Below are 12,678 nucleotides of genomic sequence, written 5' to 3' on the forward strand. Positions count from 1 at the left end.
ATTCATAATGTTATTATTTCCCAATATTATTGTCAGATTACTCACTCTCTCTCCAGGAGGTCCGAGTGGTCCAGCAGAACCAGGCTCTCCTCTGGCTCCTCTCTTTCCCTCCTCACCAGCGGGGCCGGGGGCACCTAGAGGACCAGCAGGGCCCTGGAAGATTAAGAAATATAAGTTTAATTCGCCTATAGTCTAAGTCCGTTTGGAAACTATGTCTCAGAGTGATTAGGACACGTTTGTTACATTGTCAATAATCACTGAAATCAAGTAGCAACTGAGCAACTCACAAGCTCTCCCTTGGGTCCAGCTTCTCCTTTGAATCCAGGAATACCAGGGTCTCCCTAAGCAAGGAAAGGAGATGATGGTCATGACAAGAAATAACCATAACAATATTTAAAAAATAATTATGTACATATATCAATTCACATATCACCCTATCACTGACTGAATCAATTGGGATTACAAGAAAAGTACAGTATCATGGCTTCCCAGATGTTCAGATGATTCCCCAGTGACTTACGGACTGTCCCTTGGGCCCAAGAGGTCCTGTTGCGCCCTGAGGTCCAGGTGGTCCGCGGGGGCCTGGGAACCCAGGAGCGCCAGCAATACCAGCACCACCCTGCAGGGGAGAGAGAGACAGACGGACTTGAGAATCAAGTAAAACACAATTACTATTATCAATCATAATAGCAAGAGAAGATATTGCAGGACTGCAAGTTGAGATGATGTACTTACAGCAGATCCTTTAGAGCCAGGGATACCATCAGTACCGGGGTTACCCTATAGGGACAATGGCAGAGAAGAAACAGAACATGAACGTGGACCAACAGAGCTAGTGGCATGAATGAAATGGTCCTATGACAAAATACCAATGGATACTATATGGAGATATGGAGATGCGTACAGATGCTCCGGCGGGTCCTGGAGATCCTGGGGTGCCAGCCTCTCCGCGGGGTCCCTGTGCGCCCTCTGATCCACGGGCACCAGTAGGGCCGGCCTCTCCCTGACAGGACACAAGGTATTTAATATGCTTAACAGAAGGAGGAAATACATCTCATTACAGTAAGCTGCTGAACTAATACACACACTCCAGATGAGTGGCCAAGTGCAGTAAGTGTGACTGTACAGCTGTCATCAGACAGCTGTACACACAATACCACGTATTGTGACGTGTGTGACGTAAGTATCTAGGTTGTTGTACATGTTTTGAAGTGTGCCTTTGTCTTTTTAAATTATTTTTAAATTTTCTTTTTAAGTTTTACTTTACCCCTCTCACTCAAGAGGCTTTGCCTTTTGCCAGGTCGTCATTGTAAATAAGAATTTGTTCTTAATGACTTGCCTGGTTGAATAAAGGTTAAATAAAAAAGCCTGATACCGCTGTATTGTGTCGATGCTTATGGCAAAACAAAACAGACCAAGAACCATAAGGCACAACGGACCCGTACGAGTGCACGATAGTGATTCTGCAGCCATTTGTCTGTTCTTATAGGCTTTTTGAAATGTAAGACAAACGTATCTAAATTAATCTTAAATTCTCATTGCAAGATAGTCAATCAAATCTTTATGAAACTTTTTCTTTTTTGTGAAACTGATTATGATGTAAATTGTATAAAATGCTACTGATTTTTGAAGTTATGGAATTAAATAAAGCATTTGTAATGTTTTCAACTTTTCAACACTAGCATGTGATGTGATACGATATGATTGTGTGTATACAGACTGAAAGAAACAGATGATACAAGTGACTCTAAGAGGATTATATGAGGCTCATCTTTTAGAGAGTCCCATACGAAGAATCCACTGCGTGGTGAGGCAGAACACAAAGATGCTGAGCACCAAGGTGAGGCAGAACATGAAGATGCTGAGCACCACAAGGTGTGGTGAGGCAGAACACGAAGATGCTGAGCACCACAAGTGGTCAATAGATTCGAGTGACACTCACGCAGCTTGAATGGCTCTACTTCAACACACTGAGTCTGTGGTGGAAAAGACATGGAGGAGAATCATCTGAATTGTGCAAACCTTGGATCCTGGAGATCCTGGGAAACCGGGAGCTCCAGCAGGGCCGACAGGTCCCTGTAGGAAGGAACAGTTCCCAGGTTAGGGTTAGCATCTCATCACTTCCTGCTTGTGGTATCGTCCAATGACAATATCACGTGAAATAGAAATATAAAATGCTTGTTGTGAAACAGTATATTGGGAGTATTGAGGGAAGTTTGGTACGTACATTAGGACCAGCAGGACCGGGCAAGCCATCATTTCCACGGGCACCCTGAGAACAAGACAAGACAAGAATGGGTCCACCGGTTCACCATTCACAGTGAAGAGACCATGAAATTATAACTGTCCAAACTATGCCAACTTGCAAAACACAGTGTACAGCAAACTATACAGAAAATACTGAGCACTCCTCAGCTGATTGAAGCAGATATTCAGGCCGTTACTTACAGCAGATCCAGCGGCTCCGGGACGTCCTCTCTCGCCAGGCAGACCACGTGGACCCTATGACAGGAAACACAAATACGCAGATGAAGGCAGAACTCCATCAGTTCATGATGAAATAATATAACATGAATTCATACATCCATTATCTCTCAGTGTTTTATGAAAATGTACCATGGGTCCGGGGGCACCATTCTCTCCGGGACTGCCACCCTCTCCCTAAAGAGGAGAGAGATCAGAATAGGTTAGTCTCAGGTTATAACAATGGTTTGACCTAAACTTGAGTTATGCCTATTGGCTATACAATGGAAGCCTGGAGTCTGTGGAAGAGACCTATGGACTGAAGCTTGGAGCAGATAGTTACATCAGGACTAAACATATGAAAATGTGATATTTGACACTGAAGAGAATATGATTGATAGGCGATGGTCTTACTTTGGCTCCAGCAAGACCATTCTCTCCCTTGGCTCCATCCAGACCAGGATGACCCTACAAGGAGGCAGAGAAACAACAAAACACTAATTAAGGACTCATGCATCAGTCAATTAGGAGCAGCTACTTGTGTGGAGATGATGAGAGAAACACTTACTCTGTGTCCTTTGATTCCAGGAAGACCAGGAGTTCCGGGGAATCCACGAGCTCCCTGAAATAAAGGCACAACTCTGGGAATGAAGCACTGGTTTGAGCACGATTTCATGCACCAATATTAAAGAATGGAGATGATTGGTTGGCTCACCTGAGGCCCGGCAGGTCCGCGCTCACCAGCTTTTCCAGGTTTGCCAGCCTCACCCTGCAAACAAACAAGGAACAATCACGTGTTATCACACAGCAGATCATCAGCTGCATGAGAAGGTGTAGCTGCACTGTAGTGAAGTATTTACGCAATTTCAATCAGGTAAGATTGAACCTTATCATTCATTCATTCATGCTTTCTCTTTAGCCAATCAGAGTTGGTGGACACGGTTCCTCTTTTTCAAAGAGCCAATCGTAAGTGACGGGAGTATACAGTATACAGTACATGTCATGCTATGCTATTGCCCCTCTCTCAGATCTATGCTGTATGCTGCTAGCATTCCAGTTGCTGTGCTTACCTTCATCCCTCCACCCTCCAGAGGTGTAAAGTCACAAAGTACAAGTACTCAAGTACAAGTAGTACTTATACTGCTATACTTTTACTCTTACTCGTATTACTTAAATTACTAGAGTAATTTAAATAATATTCTACTTCACTACTTTTAAATGCAAATTGAGTAAATGAGTAAATTCAGATCTCAGATGGCACTATGAAAACAGCACGGTAGCATTGGGATAGTCTCACGTGGTCAGACCCAACATCCTATGTTAGCACGCTTCCAGCGACAGCGAATCACAAGTCCGCATTTCCGGGTTTTGCCAGAGGAATTCCCGTGGCTCCAATAGTATCATGGCGGAAGTCCGGCTCTCTGCGTGCATTGGTGCATCATTCGAAATGTACCGCCCACGAGTTGTGTCACGCAAATAAGGAAGTCTGTGGTTGGTCAATTCATATGCCTGTCACACATTTTGTTTGGGTCTTAGGCCATGTTCAGACTAGGAGGCCAAATCTGATTTGGGAACTTTAATGACCTATTCATGATTCTATCCAGATTGGTTTTATGAGTCTGGACGCTCCAAGTCTGATTTGTGTCACTTGTCCCAAACCACATATGGAGGTCTGGACACACAGATCCGACTTGAACACTTGCCCAAATCAGTTTCGTGGCAGTGCGGACACACTCCCAAATTAGATTTGGGAAACCAATCAAGATAATGATGATTAATAACTTTAGCAGCAAATCGGATTTGCCTGTAGTGTGAACATGGCCACAGGGGGCTGTCCTTAACCATTTTTCAAGAACTGTGCACCAGACGTAGATATCTATCTATGGCTGGCTACTGCGAGACTAGCATCGGGACTGCTTGCGAACAGGTCCAGAATCACTTCCACATTTAGGGCGCCCAAACTGGTGGCTCGTTAGTGCAGTGGCCAATGAAATTAAATCGCCGCTCAAGACTGGCCAATCGAATTAGACAGGTGTAGATGATCCATACATTTGTAATGATCCAGTGATGTCACTCGAGCCATTGTGACATTACTGATGATGTCACAATATCTATGTGAGTGTGACGGCATAAAATACGTAATATGTCGCTGTAGCGCCCCCCAGATTCACGTGAGGCATGAACGATCAGAGCAGCGGTGCGCCCTGCAACAATGGACAGACACACACACACACAACTCTCCAATTAGAGTAGTAGCTAATTAAAATATTAAATATTTTTAAAGTAAAGCAAATGTACTTTCACTGTACTTGAGTACTTAGAAAGGCAACTTTTTACTCGAGTAATTTCCTGAACTAGTAATTTGTACTTTTATTGGAAACAGTTCAATAGGCCACTTCAAAGTGACTGAACACAAACAGAGGACTGGATCACATGATTTCATTGCTAAGTACCGTAGATTTAATCAGGTGCAAACACTGATGTTTTGACACTTCCGAAGCTAAGTGCTGCTTTAATATAGTACCTCCCACTTTATCTTTTACTACTTCTTTCTATGAGTGATGTCATGGTATTTATTGGCTTATTGATTGATCGCCTCCCACTACCTTGTAACCAATGAGAAGCTATAATCTATATTGGAGACTATTTAAACGGTTTGAATATTTGCCTTTACGGTTTGACTCTGAGGAAGACGCTGTGTGCGTCGAAACGTCTTTGTACCTTAAATCTACTTACCAGACATGGGACCAAGTCACTTCGATCCAAGTCTCAAGTAATTCCTAAGTCATTTGGTCCAAGTCTCAAGCAAGTCCCAAGTTATTTTGTTTTGGGCAAGTCAAGTCAAGTCACAGGTTTTGTCAAGTCAAGTCAAGTCAAGTCAAGTCGAGTCACTTCCCGCCAAATACTGCAGTCTTACCTTCCTTTATAAAGAAAAAAGACAAGGCATTAGTCTAATAGTGATATTATTGGCCAATGTATCTAACCTGTTCAAAGAGTATGACAATTAATAGAATTTGTATTATAATTAAATAAATGTAATCAAACAAAAGTCAAATAACTTTGTACTTAACTACTGTAACTAACTACTAACATACGTGCCTTCTCCTCAGTGAGAGGAGTGTGATTGACAGCCACTCATCCAATCATAACAATGCTATAAGGAGGAGCATCCAATCAGAGTCAGAGTCATCCAATCATGACAATACTATAAGGAGGAGCATGAGTGAGTCATCGCATACCGGATAACTTTACACAGACACTTGACAAGGTTGAACATCTGAATATTTTATATTTAATATTTAAACTGATGAACACAAACAAGTCATCACGTCTCAAGTCAAGCCAAGTCTTTAACTTCCAAGTCCAAGTAAGTCTCAAGTAATTTATTTTTTGTCAAGTCAAGTCGCAAGTCATCAAAACAGGGACTCAAGTCGACTCGTGGCCAAGTCACCAAGTCACCAAGTCTCAAGTCCCCATATCTGCTACTTAGCAGTGACATCATGTCCCCCAGTCCTCTCTTTGGGTTCAGTCACTTTGAAGTGGCCCATTGAACTGTTTCCTGTATTTTGTCCTGTTCTGAGAGCAGCGACCTCCCTGCTCCGACTCCGACTGTAAATTCATGTAAATCCACTACCTATTTAACGTCTATTTAACTCAGTCTGTAAATCTCATGTAAATCCAACGTGAATTCATATTTATCGTCCACAGAACACTTCACCACTCATGTACATATTGTATATATTTACTCGATTTGATTGCACTTGCAACTTTGTGATTGTCTTTAGTTATCTTCCTACTTCTTATCTCTGTATATTGATGTGACCGCTACGCTGTATACAGACACTAAGACAAATTCCTCGTATGTAACTTGCATACTGTGGCAATAAAAGTGATTCTGATTCTGATTCTGTGGAGGGGCTGATGCTGTTTTGAGAGCAGTCACCTCCCTCTGTGGAGGGGCTGAAGCTGTTCTGAGAGCAGAGACCTCCCTCTGTGGAGGAGCTGAAGCTGTTCTGAGAGCAGCGACCTCCCTCTGTGGAGGAGCTGAAGCGCAAGAGATTCCTTCTACATAACAATACTTGTACTCGAGTAGGGTTTGTCAGCACTCCTTCCACCTCAGCCACCACCCCATCACCGCAAATATCCAGGTTCCAGAGGAACTCAGCAGTCCTGATTCCTACATCTATCCCAGATGGACTCCTAACTTCACGAATGGGAGGAGCTCCTCCATGGAGCCTACGCCAAAGTTGACATCTTGTTTCATGTGATGAATGAAGCTTTTCATTCGAACATTCATCCTAGTCTCTCCTGATTGAATTGTACTGTGGTGGGAGGCCATGCATGCAGTCTGTTTTGGGGTGTTTATGAATGTTGTTGGGAGATAGACAGTGCCCCCTGGTGGCACATATGACATAATGTGTTTGTACTGTACACACACATTTCAGGCTTTATAATAAATGGGCAGTCGGTTAGATGAAGAGATAGACACAGACTGACTCTAATATCAGTGTCAAATAATGGGGAGAACTAAATGACATGGGTGTGTTGTGGCAGTCAACATGTTTTTAGGAAATGCTTTACATTTGTTTGTTCATATATATTTATTTTGACCTTTGACCCTGACCTGCTACTGTTGGGCAGAGGACTCTATCTCAGATTTGTGCTTGTGTGTGTGTGGTTTCCTGCAGCCTTGTGTTTCAGACATGTGACTGTTTGGCGCATCCCGGAAGTATCTAGTCCAGGGCTTTTCAAAGTCTGAGACTGTGGGCCTCCCCCTAGACAAAGTCTGGATGCCTATGGGATCGTGAATATATGATTTGACCCCATAGACAGTCAACAAGGTCTGTCTGATGGCATTTATTTGTTTCTGACTGTGGGAAAGTGGAACAACTCAAATTCCACAAAACTACTGTATCTCTGAACTATCTCTTTAACCAAACCACCAAAACACAGATACTCGATGTGATCTCCTTTTGATAACTAATGTCATATTCTTTCACTTCCATTCACTGGGCCTCCCCTGAAACTGCTTGGAGCCCGTCTGGGGAGGCCCCACTTTGAAAACCCCTGATCTAGTCAGTTTGTAGATGAGGCCACGACACTTACATCACTTCCTGGTTTTCCAGATGGTCCAGGTGGTCCGCGAGGTCCCAAGGGTCCCTGTTATCAGACAAAGGAAGACAAATCAGTAGGGACATTTATCCACTTGCTCCATATACAGACATTAGGCAGCCAGATAGGATTGGACCAATTTAAAACAGAAAACAGATCTGTACAATAGTTGCAGTATCAGCATCAAAGCTGAATATTTTAAGCCAAAATTAACTTAGATATAGGCTTATGATAAGAAGTGCTATTTTTGATGATAAAGGTAGGTGCTGTTGGTGTACGGAAGCCGAGAATAGCCATGCTTGCAATAATGTTTTTATGCCGTTATCATGAGATCACAAGTTAATTGACCGATCCTAACCGATCCTAACTCCTGCCTCGCCGAATGCGGCGCAGCTCCTCGAAAGTGTGACTCGACGCAGCTGACGCGAAACAGCGCAAGTATAATATAATGTAGATGGAGAGATAACAGGAGAGAGTGAAAGCTATTACCAAGTATGTGCACTACGTTCTCTCCTTGGGCTAACTTCTAGTCATTGAAATCCTAGTGAAATTACAGCATTTACTCATTTTGCTGGGGACTCCCCTGCGACCCCTCGTCAAGCTGACGTTCGCGTATATAGGACCAGCTGCCGCCGGCAAGACGCACAAGTGTGTTTTCCGCTCCAGGCAGGCTACTGGGTAGGCTCCTCTTTGGCCACATGCATTGCTGTTGTCCTCTAGACTCTAGAGGACTCTAGAGTCTAGAGACAAGCTACTGTGTAGGCTCCTGGGTCTAGCTCCAAACAAGGTGTCAAACATTCCCATGCTACCTGCATTGGGTAAGTGAGCATTTCATCTTCTTAAGTTAAGATTTTCCTTAAAGTCCGAGTTAAGGTGTCCATAAAATAAAATTGCTTGCACAAAACAATCTTCTACCTAAGGTTAAACATTTTAAGGAAAACATAAGCACAAGATTTAAGCGTGTTTTGTGAAACCGATTTTATTTTATGGACACCTTAACTCAGACTCTAAGGAAAATCTTAACTTAAGGTGCTTTGTGCAACCGGCCCCTGGTCTTTAGGCCCCTATTTTTTTTCTTTCTGATTCCCCCCCCATTTTCTCCCCAATTGTACTTGGCCAATTTCTTCCTGCTGCCCCGGTCGCTGCTCCACCCTCTGCCGATCTGGGGAGAGCCATATTAGACTAGCACCATGCTTCCTCCAACACATGCGCAGTTGCCAGCCGCTTCTTTTCACATGACAGCGGGGAGCTTCACTGGGCAGGATGTAGCACGTGGGAGGATCACGCTATTCTCGCATGTGCCCTTGCTCTTGCTAATCCCCTGCTTCCTGTGCAGTTTGGACATTTTAAAGTCGTATTCCCATATTTCACATCATCCAGTTTGATCATGATCTGTGTTCTATAAGAAATGATTCATCTTTTACTACTTTTGAATCTTGTCCAGTCTTAATAAATGTACATACTCCTTTTTACTTGAATACCACATCTCTGCTCCCACATTTCGTCGCTGTCTTTGGGGGAAACCTTGTATCTCCAAATTTGGCAATTTTCTTTTTATTTCATAAATGGATTTAGTGGGTAGCCAAAAATAACCTGTGAACATTTCGGGTACTTTGGACCAGCCAAAGATGTTACATTACTGGTTATTGATGTTTGTTATTGCTATGTTAAAATATGAATCTTTTTTCTTCCTTGTGAAAAATTGCTTTTTTGGATATAGGTTGCCGCCCGACAGCAACGATTAGTATCTTACATAAAGAATCTGTATGGTTTATCAGTTGGCATTAAGCCATGGTATAGAGTGGAACTATCATTCATGTTAATTGGTTACAACTGTTTGCCTTTTGAGACCTCAAAATGGCTGCTGTGAAAAGAGCTTATTGGAGCACAGAGCAAAAAGTCGCGGGACTTAGGAAGGATCAATTATCTCGTTATCTAAAAAAAACAAGCTTTGTTATCTCGATAACGACATAATAAACCCGTTATAACAAGAAAACAAATTTGACGTTTCCTCTTATTACTTAGAATGTTTATCAGAGATCAGGGGCCTGTACTAGGAATCGAGAAACAGATGCAGGATCTGTTCCCTTGATCTGGATTGACTTGACCAGACAATCGCAATCATGTTAAACGATCCCACGACGCAGGTAACAGCTGCTTCTGTGAATTTCAGGTTTCCCTATCCAGCTCTGAGCTCGTGCATATGAAAATGCTCATGCACATGAGCTCACGGCCACAACAGAAGCGGTTTGTAATAACTAGCCAATCACAATGCACTATGGACGGATACAGATTTGACAGCACCAGGCTATTTCCTCATTCATTCAAAGCGTGCATCATAGTCATAGACTGTATATGATCAAAGTGCATTAATTAGCAGAGCTTTCCAAACTTCCCTGCAAGCTGTACAGCAGTCTCTGACACAGGGGACAACTGTTGCCGAGAAACTCATCCTGAAGGAATGGAAGTCCCCCTCCTCACCCTCTTTTCAATTGTGGCTGACGGATATGACCTCTGTTATACGGATGGAGAGACGTAGGTTCCCTGAGGACCGACTCACTTGGGAAATTCTCGGCTATTTGGGACCCGTTTCCGGCCTACCTCGTTGAGGTTGGGGGTGACGGGTGATTCGCCGGGCTGGTTTCTCATGGACCCCCTGTGTAGGATCCCGGGCTCAATACCTCAATACCTTACGTGACTGGTAGCACGACGTAATACTGAATGTCAATAATATATATATTTTTTCTCTTGTATCTTTTTCCCCCTTTTGTTTCCTGTGTCTGAGCCTGTTTGTTTGTCTTGTTCATATGTTGTTCATAATTTAACCCATTGATACCTTGATGCAGCATTTGTGTGTGTATCCCTTTAAGACCGCGAACCGCGTCACACGGTCTTAAAGGGATACACACACAAATGAGGGATATACACGCAAATGCTGCATCAGGTATCAATGGGTTAAGGAGAAGGCTGAAAGTTGTGATCAAATGAACCAGGCACCCATTTCGAGTTCTCCACTCGAGAAAACAAGTAATTTTCTCGTGAGAATTGATCTCGTTCTCACGAGAAATTGTCTTGTTTTCTCAAACGAGAGAAATTAAGCCACAAGATAACGGCATTAAATAATTGCAAGCACGGCAGTTCGAGGCTTCCATAGTTGGTGAACGCTAAACTTTGCCATTAAATGTCATGTATACAGTCTACATGGCAATCCATAAAACACAAAAATGCATTCTGGGATAGTTATTACAGTAATACTTACAGCAGCACCAGGCTCTCCAGTCTCTCCGGGGTTACCTTGGAAACCTTGTGGGCCCTAGAATAGAGGTGGAATAGAGCAATGTATTTGGATTTTTTTTTTTTTTTATGCAAACAAATACCAGCAAATTCTCATATGAGCTAACCAATCATAATGACTAATCTCATTATGATTTAGAGCTTGTGAAGGATCACAAAGCATCATAATCACCAGTGGACATTATTGTCTACAGAAACTATAAATGAGGCTTATGAAAAGTACCAAATTCAATAAAAGTACAAGAATATTTGACATAAGCAGACATTCTTACAAATTTCACGAGCTTAAAATTAGGAGGTTCTGTCTGCCAGTGCCTTCAGGAACGTTCTGAGATATTGAGCATCAAAGTTTTCAGCATCCATTGAATTAGGTAAATGGAAATGGTAAATCCAATGCATTTACTGTATATAGCGCTTTTCTAGTCTACTATGTGACCACTCAAAGCGCGTTACAATAATGCTTACATCTCACACACTAATGGCGGCAAGCTACCATGCAGGGTGCTGGCACAACCACCGGGAGCAATTTGGGGTTCAGCATCTTGCCCAAGGACACTTTGGCATGCTGACTGGAGGAGCCGGGGATCGAACCACTAAGCTTGTGATTAGTGGACGACCCACTCTACCTCCTGAGGCACAGACATGTGACTAAGTCAGTTGTGACCTATCATTCAAAGTTCATGTAATATCAAAACAGCTAAAATTGTCAAATAAAATATTATATATATTTTTTAATCAAAACAGCTGCTCATTGAAAAAGGCATTCATTTTAAAGCATGTCTGTCAGAGTATTGATCCCACTGTTAGTGCAGAATCCTGTCTGCTATTGTAAAGCACCTTGTAACTGTGTTTTGAAAAGTGCTATATAAATAAAGTTTATTATTATTATTATTATTACTTACAGGAGCTCCACTGGGGCCGGGGGGGCCGCGGGGGCCCATAGGGCCCTGTGACAGAAACACAAGACACAGAGTTAGTACAGTAGTACAGTATAACTAGCATTTATTTTTTACCACACAATGAGACAAAATTGTCAAATACGTATAATTTAAATGAATAATTCATCATTCACTGTCAATCATCTTGATATTAAATGTAACATGGACTCCATTCAGTGTTCAGAGGATTTCAGTGAGTGAGATTTCTATCACAGTGTCACGGAGTAAAACCAACCAATAATTGGCCACTAGGTGGCAGTGTTGCAACCATCACTGTAAAGTCAAATCTATATTTGGCAGAGTAATTTATTTTGTTCAGCAGTCACTCTCAGCCAAGCAAAATGTCAATAACGAGGTCATGGCACTGTGACAGTGCTGTGAATCAGTTTGTCTCCCCCTACAGGTCACAGGTCTCACCATTGGTCCTTGCATCACTCCCATCTGAGCGCCTCCAGCCTTCTCATCAAATCCACCAGCCATCTGAGCAGCAAAGTTCTGTAAACACACCAGACAGATAGACAGAGAGACAGTCAGACAGACAGACAGACAGACAGACAGACAGACAGACAGACAGACAGACAGACAGACAGACAGACAGAGAGACAGACAGACAGACAGAGAGACAGTCAGACAGACAGACAGACAGACAGACAGACAGACAGACAGACAGACAGACAGACAGACAGACAGACAGACAGACAGACAGAGAGACAGTCAGACAGACAGACAGTCAGACAGACAGACAGACAGACAGACAGACAGAGAGACAGTCAGACAGACAGACAGTCAGACAGATAGACAGACAGACAGACAGACAGACAGACAGACAGACAGACAGACAGAGAGACAGACAGACAGACAGACAGAGAGA

At 42.9% G+C, this 12,678-nt stretch overlaps 1 protein-coding gene across 2 annotated transcripts in view; it reads right to left on the reverse strand.

The window, feature by feature from the left end:
• col2a1a (collagen, type II, alpha 1a) overlaps window positions 1-12,678 on the reverse strand; it is a 41,128-nt gene that overhangs the window by 16,816 nt on the left and 11,634 nt on the right. For both annotated transcript variants that reach the window (XM_083641539.1, XM_083641538.1), the window contains exons 7-22: window positions 12,225-12,302; window positions 11,772-11,816; window positions 10,835-10,888; window positions 7,570-7,623; window positions 3,179-3,232; window positions 3,032-3,085; window positions 2,878-2,931; window positions 2,617-2,661; window positions 2,449-2,502; window positions 2,228-2,272; window positions 2,023-2,076; window positions 905-1,003; window positions 736-780; window positions 521-619; window positions 288-341; window positions 46-153 (exon numbers count right to left, since the gene is read on the reverse strand). In XM_083641539.1, coding sequence (XP_083497665.1) covers window positions 46-153; window positions 288-341; window positions 521-619; window positions 736-780; window positions 905-1,003; window positions 2,023-2,076; window positions 2,228-2,272; window positions 2,449-2,502; window positions 2,617-2,661; window positions 2,878-2,931; window positions 3,032-3,085; window positions 3,179-3,232; window positions 7,570-7,623; window positions 10,835-10,888; window positions 11,772-11,816; window positions 12,225-12,302 — 996 coding nt within the window. The remainder of the gene's footprint in view (window positions 1-45; window positions 154-287; window positions 342-520; window positions 620-735; window positions 781-904; window positions 1,004-2,022; window positions 2,077-2,227; window positions 2,273-2,448; window positions 2,503-2,616; window positions 2,662-2,877; window positions 2,932-3,031; window positions 3,086-3,178; window positions 3,233-7,569; window positions 7,624-10,834; window positions 10,889-11,771; window positions 11,817-12,224; window positions 12,303-12,678) is intronic.

Source organism: Poromitra crassiceps, assembly GCF_964638095.1.
Source record: "Poromitra crassiceps genome assembly, chromosome: 8".
NCBI lineage: Eukaryota > Metazoa > Chordata > Actinopteri > Beryciformes > Melamphaidae > Poromitra > Poromitra crassiceps.